At 39.8% G+C, this 22,946-nt stretch overlaps 1 protein-coding gene across 1 annotated transcript; it reads right to left on the bottom strand.

The window, feature by feature from the left end:
• Positions 1–490: 490 nt before the first annotated feature.
• Positions 491–10,182, bottom strand: MMP7 (matrix metallopeptidase 7). The gene is made up of 6 exons (XM_006186196.3): positions 10,019–10,182; positions 6,268–6,494; positions 6,033–6,181; positions 4,579–4,707; positions 2,915–3,076; positions 491–796 (listed from the first exon to the last, which is right to left on the bottom strand). The coding sequence occupies exons 1-6, from the start codon at positions 10,124–10,126 to the stop codon at positions 768–770; spliced, it is 804 nt and encodes a 267-aa protein (XP_006186258.1). The 5' UTR covers positions 10,127–10,182; the 3' UTR covers positions 491–767.
• Between the last annotated feature and the right edge of the window lie 12,764 nt (positions 10,183–22,946).

The following is a 22,946-nucleotide window of genomic DNA, read 5'->3' as shown; positions in this document are numbered from 1 at the left end:
AGCAATGGTAATAATCTCATGACAGACTTGGAGGACTGGTTTGGAGAAAGTTAAGGAGAAGAGGGTGAGACCGATATCTGGGTCAGTGTGGGGTGGAGGAAGGGGAACACAGAGCAGCTGTGGCAGGAGATGATGCAGTGAAATCCAGTCAGGGTAGGAACTTGGTGCCAGAAGTGACTGTGAGAATGTAAATCCTTGGGAATTCACACACGTTTTGTGGGAAGAATTGGACTTCCCAGAATCCTCAGTGTGGGAGCTTGGACCAAAAGGGTAAGAGGAACTTGGTGTACCTTTGGGTGATACTCTCTGGGGCTGTTCTATAGTATATTGTACCTTACACACCTGGTGATGGAGTGAGGTGCCGCTGAAGACCCAAAATAATGTGGTGGGTTTGTTTATTTTTTGGTCTTAGTCTCTGATTTCATTGTATAGCATGTTTTCTCTTGACGCAGAAACAGTACTCCCAAATAGAAATCATTTTACCATGGAATTCATAGATAAGTTTTATTTATCTATGAATTTAATACTTTTCAATATCTACCAAGAAACTGCACGTTGCTTGAGGAGAGTCATAGATGAGTCAGAAGCAGTCATGTCATACAGGAGCTTAGCCCCAGAGGGGAGAGAGATACACAAAAACCAACCATACACAAGGATGGAGTCAGTAAGTGCTAAATGGAATGTGGGAACAGGGTTCAGTAATTCTGGTTGGGGACCAATTAGTTATATAGCATCCAACGAATGAATGTGTGTTCTCCCTGAAGTTTCTAATCCTCTCCTGTGTTGCTTCTCTTCCCTGTTGAGACAAAATAAGAACATTCTGACAATATAAAACATATAAGAAACCATCCTAGGACTATAAAAATAGAAGAAGTGTTGCAGAACATGCACTCTGTCATTCACTCAGCCCCGTTTTCTGTTTCCAAGACAAAGGATCTGAAGATTAACCTCCGAAGGCTAAAAAGGCTGTTCTGTGTGCATGCTGGCCCTGGGGTTGGATGTCTTTGCGTCCTGTCTCTGTTATTTCACCAGCTGTGTGATCTTGGGTAAATTACTTCCTGGCCTCTCTTCACGTTGGATGAACGCACATGAAATGCTGGGTACACTATAAATGTTTGATGGATTGATGGAATTCAGCTATTATTTTTATTATTCTCAAAAAAAACACTGGGAATTTTAGATCCATGAGTTTAATCACATTCTTTTGAGTTTATATTTTCTGCTCACATCATTTGGATTAATGAACTCCCTACATTTAAAACCTATGTGATTAAATCTTACTGTCGTTTGCCCAGAAACTACCTCTTTCCAACGCTGACTAAAGGCACCTCTTTGTCTAATACTTAAGGATTTAATGCACCAAACTGTCTTCTTCATGTTAAGTCTTACCAGTCAACCTCAGAATCCTTTTTCGTCTCTTTCTAATTTTCTTAAGGTTCAAAGACAGTTACACATGCCATGGAGTATTCTGTGAGTTCTGTGCTTTTGCATAAGGGGAGGTACTACTTTCTGCTTTCTTGGTGATAACTTTACCAGCAATTGTCGGCGTTTCGTGAACGTTTTTGACAGCAGCAGCAGCTCCTTGAGTGAGGACTTCAAGGTACCGTCATATGGTGTTTTCCAAAATGTGTTCTCTGAAATGCTGTTCTGAGAGGGCTCAGTGCACCCATTGGTGTCCCATAAAAAGGCTTATAATTTAGGAAGCGCTGAGATAAGTGAGTTTGTTAGGTGCTTTTAAACATCCTGTGCATCTGAAACACAGGAGGTGGTGGTTTTTGATCTTGTTTCTCTGTAGCATCCTTTTGGGGGGGGGGGGAATTCATTTGTTGGACTAGTGTTCTGCGAACACAATTTGGTAAATGCTGGTTGATAGTAAATTCTAGGTTCAACTGATGGCTTAAATTCATTATCCTCCGTGAGTAATCTTCCCCGAGGACATGGCACTATTTATCATGTGGAAGTATTTTCATTGTTCTTCTGGTCATTCAGAGACTCCTAGGTGATCTTTTTGCAGTGCATTCTTATCATCCTGATGTTTTGCTAGAAAGCTTTAAGTGTATCTGTATACTTAAAAGATATCATTCTGTATGTATTCTCTTTTCCAAATTGCTTTAAAAGCATACAATGCAGTGACAGGCTGAGAACGTAGTGGAAAGAGCATGAAGTCATGCAGTCCTGGCTTGGAACCATTGTTCAAGGTCTCGGCAGCCTCTTGACCTTGGACGACTCATTTAGCCTCTTTGAATGTCCCTGTTCTCTTCTTCATCCAGAGACATGGCTTTTTATCCTTGTCCCTTGATTCCTTTCTCACATTACTGTTTCCTGACTGATTTGATCAAGCAAATACGAATCAGCTCATTCTTTTAAATTGAATTTGGAACTTAAAACAAAAAAGCGTAGGTTGGGAGATGGGAGATTCACAAGCAACGTGACCAGCAAAGATAGGTAGTTACTGTCCACGGCTAACCCCGCTCCCTGTGCACATACGCAGGCAGGAAAGATTGGGTCACTTTTAATCACCTACGGCTGAACCCTTGGGAGTGGGAAGCTAAGGAGGAAGGTGCTGTGTTTCTCAGGCCATCCCTATAGGAGAGACTCTCCTAAAGTATTTGAACCAAACAAAAAAGAATGAGTGGCAGCTTGAAAAAAAAAAAACTGGTAGCGTCATTTTCATAATTTCACCAAATGATTCTGCATCACTGAAAACTTTAAATCAATATCCTCATAGTATAAAATAGCCCGGTCAAATTTCAAGCATCTAAGGTCTCAAATCCCACACCCACTACACTGAGCTTTTAGACATGAAAAGTCCCAATGTGTTTCCCAAGTGAATACCCACTTCCTCGCCTTTCTCATCAAGCCTACCTTGAGGAGACCATGTGAATTCCCCCTTACTTGAAATGATGAATATTACCATATAATTCCTGAATTCCGTTGATATCATCTTGTGAAAGTTGGAAACTCTCAGGATCTCTTTTTGTGTAAGTTGGATACATCACGGCGTTAGGATCGGAAGAATGACCCAGCCCCAAAGAATGGCCAAGTTCATGAGTGGCAGCAAACAGAAAGTTAATTCCTACAACCAAAGAGAGACATACAGTAACTATAAAAATAACTATATACATACATTAAAATAAAATACAGAATAATAAAATAAAAGCATATAATAAGAAAAATAAAATAACTATAAAATACGTAATTCTTTATGTTCACCATAGTTGACTTGTTTCTAGGCTTTCACAAGGGCGGAGGGTTTAATGTTTTTTAGTGCAATGTTTTTCTGCCTGTTTGCTTCTTATATAATCACTTGCAGAGCAGTATTCACTGGTGGAAAGCAAGGGCTTTAGAAGCACGAAGGCCTGGGCTTGAAACCCAGCCTTGCTACTAACTAGCTGGACAGCTCTGAACAAATGAATGGATCCTGCTGACTGAGTCTCAGTTCGTCATCTGTTAAACAGAGAGAATGATGCTGTCCTGGAGATGTGTCATGATAATTGGGGTTTCGCCATATCTGGAAAATAGTGGCTCTTCATGAATGATAGTGACTTTGAATAGCAGGAGAGAGAAAGCTGGTTTTGAGAAAGCAAGACTGTAAGGCAGGCTCTCCAAGCAGTGCTGAGTTTTTGCTCCTGACTTGTTCAAGTGTATTACATATATGCTTTTCTTCTCTCAGACTCATAGACGGCTTTTGCCAATAAGGGGGAAGGTGTGAGCCTGTGAGTTTGAGTCGCCATTGCTCCAGCTGTGGTGTGCTAGATGGAAAGAAGCTGTCTTCAGCCTACCTTGAGTGGGAAGAGAGAAGAAATCATGTAAGATATGACACAGAAGCAGAGTCATGCTTTTATGTAGGTTAGCGTTTCATGACAAAGCTTTACAATGGTGGGAGTTTCAGGGCCAGTTAATAGCATTTTTTTTTTTTTTTTTTAGAATTATCTCCAGTTAGGATGATTTATGTTAGAGCTTCTCTCCATTCGTTTTCTGTTCTGTCTATAATCTTCTACTTTGTAAAATGACAAATATGATAACCTATGTTATGGTGTGGGTTCCTTATGAACAATGGGGAATGATAACATAATTGCATATAATTCTTAAACATCATAGTCACCATTCCTCTTTCTCTTCCAATTGAAAAACTTATATTGAGGATATATAAAGAAAGAACGGTAATTTATTGAGTTATTAATATCTTCCAAGAACTATGCTAAGCACCATACAAGCATTATCTCATTTAATTCAAACAAAAATCCGGTGATGTGGGAAGTACTTACAGTCCCATTTCATAGATGAGGAAACTGAGGGTCAGAAAAGTTAAATAACTTGCTTAAAGACATGTAGTGAGTAATTGGTGGAGGTACAGTAAACATGGCTTGATCCACAGCCTCAGTGTCCATCTTCTATATATATAGCATTCTGAGCATATTAAATGAAATAGTGCACTTAAAGCACATAGCACAGAGGTTGCCAGCTAGCAAGCACTCAACAACTATTATTAATAAGGCAACTATCAAATTAAAGATAGCCTAAGAAGTTCAAAACGTTACAAAGGATGAGCAGTGGAAGAGATACAGGATGCTGCACCTAGACTGTGTCCATCACTCCAGCGTTCATCCTCATCGAAGTGAGCATCTCCTCCCAGGTCCGGCCCTGGTTCAAAGGCGTGAGCCAGTATGTTTCCTGGTCCATCAAACGGGTACGGGTCCCCGTGAGCTGAAAGAAAAAGGGCGATTGCCTTTAGTGCCTGAATTTATCTCCAGTCAGTGCGTCTTTTAGTTTCTAAGATTACTGAGGCTAGACAGATCAGCCCAAGCAGCCAGCTGTATTCATAGCATGGTTTGGGTATTTACTTGTTACAGACACTTTTTTTTTTTTGGTCACGGAATCACGGCTCATTACTGAGAACCACCATATGTTGAAAGCTCACTGATAAGAGACTTTACATACATTCACATCTAACTTACGGTATCGTCTAAGTGTTGAATTTGATCGTTTTCTTACACTGGATGGTAGCAGGATGGAGGAAGAGGGTGAGTACTGAATTCAGCTCGTAATTGCGTGCCACTGAGTATAAGTTTTCTTAAAAGCCTAGCTGCTGCTTTGTGGGTACAGGAGATGGTCTGTGGAAGAACTGAGCTCAAGGTGTCTCAAAATGGATTTTGATAGTGCATTTATTTCTAATGCAGTTATTTATTTTCAAATTGATGTCAGACCATACCCAGTGTATCCAGTTCTTAAAAAACCTAGAGTACCATGATCAGTGCTTTCTGTAAGGTTTTCTTCAGTCTGGTCGATACGGTGGTTGAAGTTCAAATTTCAGGTAAATTTTCAGCACCCAGGCAGCTTAGTATTAAATCAGACCAAAAAGAGCAACATTTTTCTCTAAATGTGCACCATGAAACACTGTCAGTTAATAATAGTCCATGTTTATGGGTTCTGTCTCCTTAAGCCCTTTAATGTGAAGGTTCTCTTCTTTCTCCTTTCTCACTCTGTGAAGGCAATAGGCCACAGAGGCTGTCCCACCTCTTGGAGATCACTTAAGGCCTCAGGCAGTTTTGTAACCCCTTCTTTTTTGGCATAATGTTGTTGTTACTTAGATATATTTCAAACTGTCCCATAAATATACATATATGTATATATCATGATTCATGCTACAACACAGAGGTTGGCAAACTTTTTTCTGTAAAGGACCAAGTTTGTGGGCTTGATGGTCCTTGTTGCAACTGCCAAACTCTGCCACTGGGGCCGCAAAGCAGTTGTAGATGACAGGTGAATGAAGGGCCCTGGCTGTGTTCTAATAAATATTTACAGATTTGGCTCGTGGGCCATACTTTGCCATCTTCTGCTATAAAAAGCAGCTCTAAGTCAATGGGCTAGAAAAAGTGTAGTAACGTTGATATATCTCTCATCACTCTTTAATGAGGTCTAGCTAGCTGGCTATCTCTCGTCAAAGATTTTAAATCCCGAAAAGAAGAGGACACTGATATAGACAGCAAGCAAAATATCACACGGGATCAACCTACAGGACACTTCCTTACCTCCTCTCGCAAAGCCAATCATGATGTCAGCAGTGCCCCATCCAACTCTCTTGAAGCTCAGTGGGATCTCTTTGCTCCACATTCTGAAGGCCTTTGCCACTAACTGATTCACTGTCATACGTGGTAAGTCTCGAGTATATGACATGATCCTGGTAACAAACAAGAAAATAATTTTGACCTCTTTTAGGAAATAGGCTTTATTGTTTTTGCCAAAATGAGCCAAAGCAAAACTAACCTGTAGGTGACCACTCTGGAATTCCACTTTGTGTGACGTGGGAATAGTGAATATTCTGCAACATCTGGCACTCCACATCTGGGCTTCAGCATTATCTCTATCATATGGGAGTTTAACATTCCAGTGATAGGCAGGCGAAAGAATTTTTGCATCTGCTTGAGTTTAGCTGCTAAACTATTGGCATCCCTTGTTTCGGGGTCAGATGGGTAAAATCTCTTGAGATAGCCCTGTTGGAAAAAGAGAGTAATTGATCTGTAACTCTTGTTTATTTCCTTCTGTTGTCTCAGAAATCTGCACATCTTTGCCTCTGGAGATTCCTGTGGACCCAAATAGTGGTTTGAAGACAGAATAACTACGTAGTAACCAAGTAAAACAAGCACACATTAATGAGAAGAAAGTTTAATATTGATGATGAAGCATTGCCATTCCATTTCATAGCAAAAGAAGAGTCCCTCCGTTTCTCTTTTCTCCCTTTAACAGTATGGAAGAGAACCCAATGTAGACTTTATAAAACATCGACTTGCTTTTGTAATAGCCAATCAGGAAGAGTACCAGTGTGTCCTCAAGGGGACCAACGGAGACCTCCTGTCATCATCGGAGACCCTGTGGGGAGATTTGAAGTCATCTAGCCCCATCTAATATTCTTGGGAGATCTGGTCCCGGCTGAGGTTAAAGGTCTTAAAATTTTGGGAGCAGAAGACTAAAGTAGATGTTTCTCCAAAGAAGACGTACAGATGGCCAACAAGCACATGAAAAGATACTCAACATTGCTAATTATTAGAGAAATGCATATGAAAGCTACAATCAGGTATCATCTCATACCAGCCAGAATGGCCATCATCAAAAAGTCCACAAATAATAAATGCTGGAGAGGGTGTGGAGAAAAGGGAACCCTCCTACACTGTTGGTGGGAATGTAAATTGGTGCAGCCACTATGGAAAACAGTATGGAGTTTCCTTAAGAAACTAAAAATAGAGTTACCATATGATCCAGGAATCCCACTTCTGGGCATATATCTGGAAAAGATGAAAACTCTAATTCAAAAAGATACATGTACCCCAATGTTCATAGTGGCACTATTTATAATAGCTAAGACATGGAAACTACCCAAGTGCCCATCAACAGATGATTGATTTAAGAAGATGCGGTATAAGTGTGTGTATATATATATATAAATGTTAACCATAAAAAGGATGAAACATTGCCGTTTGCAGCAACATGGATGGGCCTAGAGATCATCATACTAAGTGAAGTAAGTCAGAGAAAGACAAATACCATATAATATCACTTATATGTAGAATCTAAAAAACAGTACAAATGAACTTATTTACAAAACAGAAACAGACTCACAGACATAACAAACAAACTTATGGTTACCAAAGGGGAAGGGGTGTTAGGGATAAATCGAGAGTATGGAATTCACAGATACACATTACTATATATAAAATAGATAAACAACAAGGACCTAATATATAGCACAGGGAACCAAACTCAATCTCTTGTAATAAACTATAATGGGAAAGAATAGAAAAAAAAAAGAAGAAAAAATACACACACACACACACACGTGTGTGTAACTGAATCACACTTGAAACTAACACAATATTGTAAATCAACTAAACTTCAATTTAAAAAAATTGGTCTTAAGTGTATTCATGTTATGACTGAAAAATTGTGCTCTACACTGCAAATGGACACAACATTGTAAACTGACTATAACTCAATAAAATAAAAAATTTTTAAAAATTGGTCTTAAAATTTTAGCCCAGAGAAAGGATATTATGACATTATTTGGTTTAATGTATGTATTCTCCAGGTGAGGAATCAAAAGCCATAGTGACTAAATGATTTGCCCAGGGTCATGTATCAAGTTAGCAGCAGAGCTAGCCCTGGGTTTCTTGACTGCCAGTCCTGTGCTCTTTCTACAGTTAAATCTCTAGTGAAACCCACTTCGTGAGGCTGCAGAATAAAGCAGGTCTCTCAGGTGTATTCCAGTGCAATTGGGTCCCTGGAATTTCTTAGAGGACCCTAGTGAGTGGATAGGAGGAGGGCAGTCCAGCAGCCTAAAAAAGAAAAAAAACCCAAAAGTGAATGAAATTACAGCAGCAGCCTCCCAAGGACTTTTATTAAGCACTTACTAGTGGCAGAGACCATCCTAGGAGATTTCCATACTCAAACCTCATTTAAACTTCATCAGCACCCTATGAAGTGGGTTATGGTGTTAGTATTCCTAGCTCACATTTGAAGAATCATGGCTCAGAGAAGTGAAATAACTTGCCCAAGGTCACCCCATGAATAACTGAGTCAGTGTTTGAACTCGTGTTCTGATTCCAAAGCGCATTTCATTAGAGAAATGTATGGAGTTGCAGAATGCGTGATTGTATTGTCGAAGTGATTTAAACACTGGCTCACTCACGTGCAGTCTAATCTGGACTAGGTGGTGATGGTTGCTTGCCTGAGAACCTCTCAGGAGTATGCACTTCACGTAAGTAAACTTAGCAGAACTGTGGTCTCTCTTTCTGCTACCAGTGGCTGTGTTTCATACAATACAACAAACACTTACTGTTCATCCATGACAACTAGGAATTAATCCCTTATTTAAAAACAAATAACTCATTTTATCCCTTCCAGAGATAATAGGCTTTTACAAAGACACCCTTTGGAAGAAATCTCTCTGCAACCTTGAGATGAATTTTCCTGCCTTCCTGTAAACCTAATGAACCTCCCTCTGGCTTATTGGCAACCCGCAGGCTGGGTAAAGGGACTCGATACTCTCGCAAGCATACTCCTTCTGGAGGGTCCATTAAATGGAACCAGATGAAACTGCTGTTTTGGAGATAAAAAGCAGTCAAATGTCAGTGTGAAAGAAAAACTCAACTTTTCTTATGTTTAAAGCTTATATTTATAAATAATACTTAGGAGTAGACATCCCATTATTTTACCAAATCATAATTACTTACACTTATTAAGCGGTATATTGGAAAGAACATGACTTTTGAACCAGAACTTGTCTTTGACTCCTGTCTCTACCATTAGCAAGTATGTGAATCAACTTAACTTTGGTTTCTCCTTTTTCCCAAGACAGAGCTAAGGATTCAATGACACAAAGTCAATGAAGTACTTTATCATCTGTGAATTGTTACACACGTGGTAGTTGGTATGTTACCACTTCATGTATTCACTAGAATAATCCTGTGAGGTACAGAACACAGCATTATCATCTCCATCGAGCATATGAGCAAACAAAGTCAGAAGTTCATGCCTCTCCCATCATTATCTGCTTTGAGTTTGAGACCTGTAACTTCTACCCTCATTTTCTGATTTCAAGTCTCTCCATCACAAGTAGTCCTCATCTTACGAGGTAACACTTTGCTCCTTATGAAAAAATTCCAATACAAATTACAATAAGTAACAGCACCAGTAACAGCTTCTATTTATTGAGTATGAACAATGTTTCGGGTCCTCTGTTACGTGCTTCACCGTATCCCCACTCGGTGGGCATCACTATCACCCCCAACTTCCGAGGGAGAAAACCGAAGCTCGGAGAAGTTTACTAATGCTCCCATGTTCATCGACACAGCTAAATGGAGGAGTTGGAACTTGAACTTGAATCCAAAGCCTGCTCTTTAATAGCTATTGACTAAAAGCTACATTGCCTTTATAATCAGAAAAATTCCCCACACTGGAAGGCACACTTCCCCAGCCTCATGGTGAGCCTGTGGGGCCCCAGGGGTGTGGACCAGTGACATACCTGAGCCTGCTCCCACTGCTGCTCACTCATGCCTCCCGCCTCCCAGGGCAGCGGCAGGGCCAGGCCGCCAGGCAGGAGACACACAGCGCACAGCACGGCCAGCTGCATAGCTGCTGCCCAGAGAGGATTGTTCCCGGACTTATGGTTGCTTTGGTGTTTTCTGCCAGGGGCTGGAGAGATTTATATAGCTCCTCAGCCTTGACTGTGGACGTAGGTGACTCATTTGAGTGTTTGCTTTGTTTTTAGTGTCTACAGAACTTTTGAAAATGTGTGTTATCTTTCATTAATGACAACGAGGAAGTATTATGTCCTTATTGGCAGGAAGCACATGATGTATTCATCTTGCAAAGGAATTTTTTCCCACTGATCTGCTGTATAAATTTAATCCATGAGAAAACACGTTTAACTTGCGGGAATCAACTTGCTACTTAGGCATGCCTTCTCTGTTCAAAAATTTGGGGGAGGGATGGGAAGGGATAAATTGAGAGTCGAGATTTGTAGATACTCACTATTGCATATAAAATAGACAAACAACAAGTTTCAACTGTATAGCACAGGGAGCTGTATGCAGTATCTTGTAGCCTGTAATGAAAAAGGATATGAAAATGAATATACGTGTGTATATGTATGACTGAACTATTAGGCTGTACATTGGAAATTGACACAACATTGTAAACTGACTATACTTCAATTAAAAAGAAATTGGGGGGAGCATTATTCAGGACATGCTGGATCTTCAAATAATTTTTAAAAAATTTGAAATGCATAGAAAAGTACACAAAACACACAAATAATCAAATAATCATTAAGCAAACATTCTGTGACAGTCACCAGAGTCACGGAGCAGAACAGTGGGCAGAGGTGGCAGGTGAAAGGCTGTGTTGCAATCTGGGTCAGCGGCCGCTGGCGAGCCTGTGCTCCGTCCCCTCTCCTTCCAGGTCCCTTCATGGATCCCTGAGCCTTCCCTCTTCATGTCTCCTTTAATCAGATTATTTCTTTTCTTAATGGTCAGCACTACTTGAACTCCTCTTGAATTGCATTAAAAAATATTTAAAAACTGAAAATCTTCAAGCATGGGCTTGCCTGCTTAGTGTCTATCACAGCTAGCAGGAGTACGCCCAGCTTTCTCCCAAGGTGGCCTTCAACTTGGAAATCGCTGTATCTAGTCTTTCTCTTCCAATCACTCTGACTTCGGCTGCTAACCAGCCACCAACCCGTAGGGCTGGCTTTGTCCTCAATACACATAATGGTGTATTGAGGGACCTAGAGATTCTCGTCCATCTACTTCTTTTTTACTGAAGATGAAACTGAAGCCAAGATGACGGGTTGACTTATTTCCTCGAGGTCACACAGCCTGTTAGTGGTAGTCCTGACTCCTAGTCGAGTGTCACAACATATCTATTCATTTTGTCATTATGCATAATGTATGTTTCTTGGGAGAGCACATGGCTTTTTGACTATAACATATCAATGGGAAACACCCCAAATAGGCTGGAGTTGAAAAATTTAGTTACTCAGCCATCTCCTAAATCATCCGGTGATTGAGTGCTATGTGTTAGCAAAGGTAGAATTTCCAGATCGATGAATTATATTTGCTCTCTTTATGTACAAGCTTTAATCCTGTGCGGTCACAGGTCAGCTATATTTGAAGACCCGGCACCTTTAGTCAGTGTCAGGCATGTAACAAGCGCACAACGTATGTTTATAGAATAAATAAATACTTACGGGCTTGGATCAGCTGGTATGGAAGTTATACTGAGTTTCTGTGATTGTTACATTGAATTGAAGTTAAAAGGCATTCCCTAGATTTTATATTTTTTGATTTCTGGTCATTTTTTTTTTTTTTGGTAATCCAAAGAACATTAGACATTACAAATATTTTAAAAGAATTATAGTAACTCCCTTGAATATTTACTTTGGAAAGGGAGAAAGACGTCTTCTCTTGTTCATCTAAATTGTAGTTCGTGAAAAAAATGAATGAGTAGGATCAAGTTCCAGTCCCTGCCTTTAGAAGTTTCTGCTGTGGGGTGGGGACTTAGAGAGGTAAACACTCTTAAACCAATGCAATAAATGCTTACAATATGCAATGCTACTAACGAGAAGGGAACAGCTAATCCTTCCTATGGAAGGTGAGGAATGATCTGCATAGGAGGTGGCATTTTAGCTGGATTTTGGAGGGTGACTAGGAGTTCCCTTGGGATAGAATATCATAGGAAGAGTGTGGACAGAGAAGAAGAGCCAGGATGGAGAAGAGAGACAGTCTGTGTTGCTGAGGAGGGGAGGTAAGTGGCTGGACAAGCAGATTGGGGTCAAGCTGTGAAGAATCAGCTTTGTAGGCTGGGGAGCTTGAACTTCAAGGGTGTCAAAGACTGTTTTAAAGGAAGAAGGTAGTATTATCAGATTTGTGACGTTGTGAGAAAATGGTGGTGATTGTTCTGAAGGTGGACGGTGGAAAGAGAGATGAGTCTCTGCAGAGGAACATTAGTGAGGCAGACAGATGAAGAAAAAGTTATTACAATAATCCAAGTGAGAGAGAGAGGATGAGGCCCTAGACCAAGAATGACTGTGGGGATAGAGAAGAGAAAGGAAATTCAAGCTCTATAAAGAAGGTAAAATCAATACAAAGCAAAATGAAACAGAAACTTAGGAGCTGATTGGTTGCAGGAGTGAGGAAGAGAGATGGTTTCGTGTATGATAGTTCTGTAATGATGATAAAGACGAGGTTTACGGGAGAAGGAACGAGAAGTAAAATTGTTAAGAGGAACAGGGATTTGGTTGTGGTTAAATCATGACAATTTTGAAGACTGAGTCTGGATATTTTCAGCTGGAAAATCAGATCTGGAGTTCCTGAGGGCGATCTGGACTGTAGATATAGGTTGTGAGTGACTGTTTTTGAAAGTCACTTTTAAAAAAAATTGTAAAATTTGCATGATATCAAATTTACCATTTTAACCAGTTTTAAGTGTACAATTCGGTTGCATTGAGTACATTCACAATGTACATCCATCACTGGTATCTATTTCCAGAGCTTTTTCAACAATCTCAGACAAATTCTGTACCCATTAAACACTAACTCTTTCTCCCCCACTGGTAATCTCTGTATCCTGTCTCTGTGAATTTGACTGTTCTAAGAACTTAACATAAATGTATTCATACAATAGTTGCCCTTTTGTGAATGGATTATTTCACTTGGCATAATGCTGACCAGTTTCCCACATATCATAGGATGTATCAGAACCTCACTCCTTTTTATGCCTGAATAAAATTCCATCGTATGGACGTACCACACTTTGTTTATCTATTTATCCTTCAGTGGACACTTAGGTTGTTTCCACACTTTGGCTGTTGTGGATACACGTGCGGTAAGCGTCGGTGTACAAATAACAGTTTGAGTCTCTATTTTCAGTTATTTTGGGTGTATACCAAGAAGGGGGATTGCTTGGTCATATGACAATTCTCGGTTTAACTTCTTGAGGAATTACCAAACTGTTTTCTACAGTGGCTGCACTATTTTAAATTCTCACCAGCAATTCACGAGGATTTCAGTTTCTCCACATCCCTGACATTTGTTATTTTCTGCAAAAAATTTTTTGAAATTATAACCATTCTCGTCAGTGTGCAGTGGTATCTCAATATGGTTTTGATTTGTATTTCTGATGACTAGTGAGTGATGTTGAGCATCTTTTCATGTGCCTGTTACCCATTTGTAAATTTTGAAGAGGTGTCTTTTCAAGTTCTCTGCCCATTTTAAAAACTGAGTTGTTTGTCTTTTGGTTGTTGAGTTGTAAGGATTCGTTATATATTCTGGCTGTGAAGCCCTTATCAGGTGTATGATTTGCAAATGTTTTCTCCCTTTCTGTAGGTTGTCTTTTCCCTTTTTTGCTAGTGTCCTTTGATGCATAAATTTTGATGAAGTCCAATTAATCTATTTTTCCTTTGGTTTCACGCTTCTGATGTTGTATCTAAGACTCCACCACCAAGTCCAAAGTTGTGAAGATTTATGCCTATGTTTTCTTCTAAGAGTTTTACAGTTTTAGCTCTTATATTGAGGTCACTGATTCACATGCTTTATTTTGGATAGCTTTCCTTTTTATACCTTTAATTTTCCCTTGCTGCAGTGTGATTTTCTGCTTTGGTGTTCTGACCACACTGACGGAACTTGTTATCACGTTAACGGAGTCAGTTTCCTTTTTGTCATAGTGAAAAATGACTTAACCTCTCTGTGCTTCAGATCCTTATCTAAAAAATGGTGGTAGTACCCTTCTCTTTGAATCGTGGAGAGAATTAAATGGAAGGATCAAGTATATAAAAGACTTAGTAGCATTTTTGGAGCATGATATGGTCAGAGTTCTATAAATGCTAGCTAGTATGGTTGTCATTGTCATTATATGCTAGGAGTTTTTCGTATTGTAATGCCCTTTTTTCACCTCTATGAACCTAGCATGGTGATCAGATAATTAAGTATAAAAGAAAAACAGAAGTTTAAAAGGTTTTCTTCCAATAATTTGATTGAGGCTGATAATGCCAATGTTTTCTGAGACACAAGGAAGTAACTATTTTAAATATTACAGTTGCGGTGTATTACAATAACCAGAGAAACCTCCTTATCATAGATGCTATTTACTTTTTAAACAAGAAAAGCATTTGTGGTATTTATCAATACAATTTTGGGGCGGAGTGTATGAGCAACAAAACTTCCACAGAAGAAGAATCACAAAGATTAGAATAGAGCAGATCAGAAGTTACAAGTGACACAGCTTTAATTTTAAATGCATGGAAACATTTCATGTTCAGGAGACGGGCATGTGTGTGTATGTGTATGTATTGTATGTATGCTAACATGTTACTGAAGGATACATTTTAATAAAGATTTCTGTCCTAACTGGAGAAAAAAAAAACAAAAAACCACAGAGGAAAAGAAGGCAGTGAAATACCTTAATAGTTGCAGCTGATGATACATCTGGGTGAGAGGCCACCAGACAAAGTGACATTTAAGCCTGTTCTGAGTGGAGTGTGAGCCTCTGCCACAATGTTGCCTCTGAGTGCAGCACCTCCCACCCCCGACCCCAACACACACAGCCCTATGCATCAGCTAATGGAAAGTTCTAGAACTGGGGAAAGAAGGAGCATACAGAGGGAAGGAAGTGAGAAGAAAGTGAAAGAGACGATGAACTGAGTGACCACAGCCTCTGCTTAGGTCCCATTTTTCTTTAAGCTTCCTTCCTCCAGCACCAAAGGGAGAAAGCTAGAACAAAACCGTTTACTCTTCCTGTCTGTCCGTTTCTTTCCCCTCGAACCGTAGCCTGCAGAGATCTAGACCTTGTGTAACCAAGCCCATCTCCCCTGCTTGCAAGAGGAAGGGCAGGGTAACTTTTGAATTGAGCTAGACATTTTAAAACAAAAACATAGCTCCTCACCTGTATCAGGTTACATGAACTATGCTTAGAGTGTCTGTAGAGGTAATTCATATTTCTGTTTGTATTGCTTTTTGTGATTAAAAAAAAAAACAGAGACAAGCAATTTACTTCAGGTTGTGCCTATAACTGCAATGGCAAAACTTACCCTGAATGTAATTTTTGGTGGGACTATTTTTGTTTTTCAATCAATTACTCAGGGAATATTTGCTCTACTCTGTCCTCTCTTCTCCCATATTTATTTACTCATTTATTTAATTGAACTATTGTTGATTTACAATGTTTTGTCAGTTTCTGGTGTACAGCATAGTGTTTCAGTTATATATATATATTTTTTCATTATAAGTTATTACAAGTTATTGAATACAATTCCTTGTGCTGTATGGTAGGAACTTGCTGTTTATCTATTCTGTATATAGTAGTTTGTATCTGCTAATCCCAAACTCCCAATTTATCCCTTCCCCCTTTGGTAACCATAAGTTTGTTTTCTATGTCTGTGAGTCTATTTCTGGTTTGTAAATAAGTTCATCTGTGTCACTTTTTTAGATTCCACATATATGTGATACTGTTGCGGAAAAATGTGTTACAGCTCAGTTGTGACAGCAACCTGGATCCAGGTGAGAGACCAAGCAACACTCAGAGTCACAGAACTCAGGTTTATTACACCAGCAGGCCCAGGGGAGTTAACACTTCATGCTCTGGACCCCGGCTGTAGCTTGAAGTTTTATAGGCTGCCAGTTTTACACTTTGCAACATCATATGCAAATAAAGTACAACAGAAGTTGACCAACCAGGAACAAGCTTTGTGGAAATAGACCAATCAGGAGTGAACTCCATGCAAATAAAGTACTACAAATGGACCAATCAGAAATTAGGGAAGTGGACCAATCAGAAGTGAGAGTAATAACCAATCAGAAGTGAGAGAAATAACCAATCGGGAGTGAAGGAAATAACCAATCAGAAGTGAGCTCAGGGAACCAATAGAATTCTAGGTGTAAGTTAGCGGCTTTAGAGGCAAAAAGTGAGATAGAGCCTCTGGGCCAGTGAACCAGACTGGTGCTAAGAGGAGAGCAGTGGCCCTGCCTAGGGGCCCTGCTGGTCTTTTTATGGGGCTTCCCGCCTCAATACCATATGGGATTTGTCTTTGATTTGTCTTTCTCTGATTTATTTCACCTTGTATGATAATCTCTTGTTGCAAATGGCATTATTTCTTTCATTTTTATGGCTGAGTAGAATTTTATTATCTTTCTACTTTCCTACTTTTGATGGCTCTTTCATTAGAACTATTGTTTTGCTAATGAGTTGGTGAGGAGACATGGCTCACACCTAGAGTTACAACGTAGTCAGTCCCAGGTTGCTGTGGGTTGCACCACACTGTAGTCTAAACCATAATTTTCCAGTAGGATGTAAGTGTTATTGTTGAACCAGGGCTATAGCTTTATATGATTTTTTAGAAATTGAAGTGTAGTTACTTTACAATGTTGTGTTCATTTCTGGCATAGTGATTTGATTATACACATATACATATATATTCCTTTTCATATAGGAATGATCTTTTCATAGGTCTTTTTCATTATAGGTTATTACAAGGTATTGAATATAGTTCTTTATGCTATACAGTAGGACCTTGTTGTTTATCCATTTTATATATATATATTAGTTAGTATGTGCAAATCCCAAACTCCCAATTTATCCCTCCACCCCCACTTTTCCCTCTGGTAACCATAAGTTTGTTTTCTATGCCTCTGAGTTTATTTGTTTTGCAAATAAGTTCATTTGTGTCAATTTTAAAATTTCCACATATAAGTAATATCATATAGTATTTTTTCTTTCTCTTTCTGGCTTACTTCACTTGGTATGACAATCTCCAGATCCATCCATGTTGCTGCAAATGACATTATTTTATCATTTTTATGGCTGAGTAGTATTCCATTGTATAAATATACCACAACTTCTTTATCCAGTCATCTGTTGACAGACATTTAGGCTGTTTCCATGTCTTGGCTATTGTAAATAGTGCTGCTATGAATATTTGGGTGCAGGTGTCTTTTTGAATCAAGTTTCCCTCTGGATATATGCCCAGGAGTGGGATTGCTGGGTCAAATGGTAAGTCTATTTTTAGTCTTTTGAGGAATCTCCATACTGTTTTTCACAGTGGCTGCACTAAACTGCATTCCCACCAATACTGTAGGAGGGTTCCCTTTTCTCCACATCCTCTCTAACATTTATCATTTGTTGATTTTTGAATGATGGCCATTCTGACTGGTGTGAGGTGATACCTCATTGTAGTTTTGAATTGCATTGCTCTGATAATTAACAATTTCACCAGTTTTTGCATTAATGTTCTTTTCTGTTCCAGGGTCCAATCCTGTACACCAAATTGCATTTGAAGTTCATTTTTTTTTTTTAAATCAGCAAATAAGCAAGAGAGAATAATAAGAGGAAGGCTGACTAAATGAGCCAATTTGATAATGATAGCGAACGGTCTAACTCTAAATATTCAGAATTTTTAACCGGCAAGTTTTCCTCCTTAGTTTTCAGTGATACTGGTATAATTTTCAGTTCTTTATATTAGGGCGGTATGACATACAAAAGCCAACATTTAAAAAGAAGATTTTTTTTTTGGCATTTGAATAAGGAGAAAATTCAAATTGAATATGTAGTTTTTATAACACATTGAACTCCATTCCCCCCAAAATCTTTGTTATTAATAAAACTACTATTTGTTGAGTGCCTATTAGTATTTAGCAAGTGCTTTGCATGTGATTTTACTGTCAATCATCACATCAGTGCTGAAAGATAATTATAGTGTGGGAATCTTACTTTTTTGTCTGCTTAACAATTTCTCCTTTTTGTGAACTGCCCCTCTCCAATGTAAGCAATTCTTCGTGTGCTTTCACTGTGGCCCCCACACCATTCTCCAGGGTCTGGATACCGATACAATGATTAGTCCAGGGGTGGGCAGGTGATCCTAGAAGTGCCAGTGAGAACCTTTCCTGGGTTTGACGTAGACAACTGCTGAGAGAGGGATCATACTCTTTTCTCTCTTTTTGGAACACGAGCTATAGCAGCCATGCAAGCTTGGAGCATCTAGTGGCTCTCTTGCTACCACATGGAGAAAAGTTGTCTGAGAATAAACCTGAGCAGACGCTGGTCTTCAGATTTTCAATCATTATTATTCGATCCCTTGGATTCAGCCAGAGCTGGAGATTCTCACTACTTGGATTTCCCAATTATGCAGACCAATAAAATTCCCCATGTATGTGTTTGTTTTTCATTGTGATTGTTTAGGCTGGTTTTCTGATGCTTTCAACCAAATAATTTCGAAAGGTGTTATTATTTTTATTTTGGCTTCACGCTTACATAGGTAATAAGTAGTAGAGTTGGGAATCCTGCCTGTCTGTTCAACCCATAATACTTTCAATATTCCATGCTACCTTTCATCCACTAATTCAGACATTTAGTCGCTCATTCTACAGACATCCATGGAGTGTTTGCCTTATGCCATGCACTTCGCTAGGTGCTGGTGCTAGAGACACATGGTGGATTTCTAATCCTAGGCTTTTGTGTCATTGAGATAATCATGGTTATTAACAACGAACAGATAATAAAATGGTTTCACCAACCAGATTACTGTCTGGTCTGATTCCCCCTCTGCCCTGATCCCAGTATGGGTGTGAGAGGCTACCTAATCTTGCTGTGGTAACTGACAGGGGCATGGGCTGGTAGCCAAAGTTCAGAAGATTCTCCAAACCCACTACCACTGCCCTAGATATGGCATTCGGTATCCTTCATTTGGATGGTTGCACAAGTTGTTTTTTACTTATTCATTTACTTACCAAATATTTATAAAGCATGCGGTATGTGGTTGGGCCGCGTGAGGGAACCCATGAAAAATAACAGCTAGACCTTGCCCTCAGGGAAGCTGGCAGCTTGGTTGAAATAGACACAAAATTAGAATGCAATACGGTCAGTGCAGTGATGAGGCTTTGCTGAGAGGGAGGAATACAGAGGAGAAATATTTAGCACAGCCTGGTGTTGCAGGCTGATGCACAGAGGGCAGTGAGAACAGACCCATACCTGCAACATCTGATTTAATTATATATTGTTTCAAGTTCCAATTGGTCCCCTTGAGGAATGGTACCATACTGAGGGCTCTGATCAGAGCTGTGGAGCAGTGGCAGCAGCTGGATCAGCCACCCTGGGCTCATGAGTAGCCTCCCTGTCCGTCATCGTGCCGTGTTGTTCACAGGCCCATCACCTTCACGGGGAGGCTGAGGACAGAGGCTGGCTGACCTCCATCGTGTGCGTCATTCCGTCCACACAGGTGTTCAGGCTTCCTCCTCAGTCACTGCTCTCTTTTCGGCACTGATGTGAGAACCAAAGATCGGCACGTTTCGTGCTTCCTTGCATCAGTCCGTTCAGGTGCGGCTTTCCCAGACCTCTTTGTCTTCAGTCTTATAATCTTTCTATCTTGTTCCTTCCAGACCCTGATGAACCAGTCAAGTGACTTGTGATGACGCAGGGGTTTATTGATATTCTTACTTACCATCACTTCCTCCTCCAGACTGATTGACAGCTGCTTATTATCATTCACATCAACACCAAAGGTACTACTCAACGCTCTGCTTACTGGAAGCCTCACCCCTCGTTATTGTCTTTCAGAGTCACCGCTGTGCGAGGCGGGAGTCCAACCGCAGTCCGAGCAGCCGTGAGCGCGGCACGAATTTTTTCCCTTGTCATCACTTGGTGAAGGGGAGCAGAATATGCCACCCCCAAATACGCCTTTTTGGCAAAAGGATTATTTTGACCTGAAAGCAACTGAAAAGAAACAGAGATAAGAAAAGCTCTCTGCCTTTTCCCTGTTTGCCTAAAAGCAGGAGATAAATTCATAAAGTTAACCCCTCCCCCCTCTCTCCCAGGAAGGACGGAGGTTAATCACCCAAGTCAACTCTGGATCCTTATCAGCATCAGAGGAATCTACGTCACAAATTCTACTCCCCAGTCTTCCAATAGTTCCCCCATATTTTTACCTTCCCACAGGTTGCTGCCCTTAGAAACTTAAAGCCCTTCTCCTTGGCTGATCATTTCTCCAATGCATCTTCTCCACCGACTTAGACCATCATCTTTATCCTAAGTTCAGTGGTCCCTGTGCTTTGTCATGTAAATGTTTCCCAGTGTCCAAAGACATAATATAGGTAAGTTAAAAGCAAGAAGCTGAACAAAATGTTTCGTATTATTCCATTTATATAAATAAATACATGTTTAAATAGAAAATATGTGTGTAATAGTGATTTCTTTTGAGGAGGAGAGGGCAGAGGAATACAGCTAAAGGAAGAGCTTCACTTTTTACTTTACAACAAGTAATACAAGACAACATTTATTGCTTGTGGCGGACCCTGTCCGAAAGCTTTCCGTGTTTTATTTTACGTACTCGTGACAACCCCATGAGGAAGGTACTAGTGGTTAACAGTGTAGGCTCTCCCAGGTTTGAGTTCATACCTCAGCTCACAAACAGACTAGACTGTGAGCTTAAAACGAGTTACTTAAACATCCTCTGCCTCAGTTTCCTCATCTGTAAAATGGAAATAAAAGTGGTCCCTAAGTAATGGGGTTGTTGTGAAGGTTAATTGAGACACACGTATAAACTTATTAGAACGACCCTTGACACGTGGTAGATCCTCACGAAACAACTAATATTGCCATTACCATCATCATCTCTGTTTCATAGATAAGCAAAGAGAGTTTTAAGGAACTTGATAGTAAGCAGTCAAGCCAAGTTTTAAACCCAGTCTGTCACCAAAACCTATGCTCTAAATTATTGAGTCAAATTTCCCTCTCAGTTCTCTTGTGTTATTAAATGTTTTGTAAGCATGCTGCTGAAAACAGGGGTTACTTAGTTGTCCTGCAGAAATGAAAACTGTGATAAGAAATGTGAATGGAAAAATAAGTAAATTTTTACAAGATGAAGACAGAATTTTAAACTATCACCTGTGCAAATTTTAAGAGAGTCTTGTAGACATTAAGTGTCTTTTTAAAAAAAGACAGCTTTATTGGAATATCATTTACATGCCACAAAATTCACCTGCTAATTGTGGTTGGTTTTTTTTTTTTTTTTTTTTTTTTTTTTTTTAAAGGATAGTCTTAGAGAGTTTTGTTTTAGCTCATGGTAGACTTTTCAAATTCACTGCCATATTTAGCTTAGGGTCCAATAATTTTTTTCAGTTCAGCCCACTCACAATTATGAAGTCCCTGGGGAATATAGCAATGCATGTGAAAAGTCCCCTGTCTTCCCTTAAGTTTAATAGCTGGTTTTTTTTTTTGACAGTTTGCATTTGATTATTATTTTGGGCCTCTTTTTCCTCTTGATGTAAATCACGGTGGAATTAGACATCGAGGCGCTGGTTTGTGTGTGTGGCCTTTGGTCATAGATTCAATATTTTTGCCAATGGGATTTTCTTTAGCCTCCTTCTTGGTTTTGAAGAAGCTGCATTCACTTGTGAAGGGAATCTTCTCTAATGTTTACTATATCCCTTGGAAGGAATTCTAACAGGATGTCTCATCCTGGTCATTCTAATCTGAGAATTTCCCAAAGGATTTGTACTGTCATAAAGGTTCCCCTTGGTTGTTAGGAAACCCCGCAAGTTCTCCTTTCCTGGGGCCCTCTTCATCACTGAACCTCCCACACCCCGCGTCTCGCCCTCATCACAGGCTGGCCTGAATTGACATATGCCTCTGTATGTAACAAGCTGAGTTATTTTGTAGTCTTTTTCCTTAGGGACTTGAGTTCAGCATACACTGTGAGCCAGACAGGGAGAATCGGTTGGGGAAACAGAATAGAAGTTACTGAAAGACTATAACTAATTGGGGTGGATAGCACGATACTGGAAAGGTTAACGTGGCCCCCATGACAGACCTGACTACGCCTGTGAGTCCCTCGAGGAGGCCATGATGAGTCTGACTGTGTGTTTGGACTGATGAATGTGGTTTGCTGTCCGACATGCAGGAGGCAACTACCTGACGGTAGAAAGCACACGAACTTTGAAATCAGACACATACTGATTCAAATCACGCTTTTAGCACCTCAGACAGGTTACTGAGCTTCTCTGAGCCTGTGTTCTGACCTTTACAATGAAGTTCTAAAACTTTACGCCTTCTGGTCCCCTGGATCTTAGTAATTTTTTTTTTTTTTTTGCAGTGCCGCTAGCCCAAAAGTCCCATTTATTAAGCAGTTAGGTCCAAGGCCACTTCATAATTATGTCTCAGCAACTTAGAAGCTAGTTGAAAACAAAGAATCCATATTCATTGAAAGAAAAATAATATTTTAATTTCATTCTTACATAATCACAATTTCCTGCTAATGGAATGTGGGCACCTGGTGGACATTGAGCACAACGTCTCGATTTTGGGGATAAGATCAATCCACACTGATTTTCATACAGCCCTTGCTTTGTTATCACAGAACCTGTAGAAAATCCAGTTTTGCAGTTTGATGACCTCTAAAGGACTGCAGC

This window comes from Camelus ferus, chromosome 10 (assembly GCF_009834535.1).
Source record: "Camelus ferus isolate YT-003-E chromosome 10, BCGSAC_Cfer_1.0, whole genome shotgun sequence".
NCBI lineage: Eukaryota > Metazoa > Chordata > Mammalia > Artiodactyla > Camelidae > Camelus > Camelus ferus.
Note: the sequence above shows the minus strand (reverse complement) of the source record. Positions and strands in the feature narration are given on the sequence as shown.

Bases quoted from the DNA above. Each gene is read 5' to 3' on its own strand.
- MMP7 (XM_006186196.3), bottom strand. From the start codon at position 10,126: ATGCAGCTGGCCGTGCTGTGCGCTGTGTGTCTCCTGCCTGGCGGCCTG. The intron at 6,495-10,018 runs GTATGTCACTGG...TTTTTCCAACAG, and splicing joins AGCAGTGGGAGCAGGCTCAG to GGCTATCTCAAGAGATTTTA. The intron at 4,708-6,032 runs GTAAGGAAGTGT...TTTTTCTTTCAG, and splicing joins GATTGGCTTTGCGAGAGGAG to CTCACGGGGACCCGTACCCG.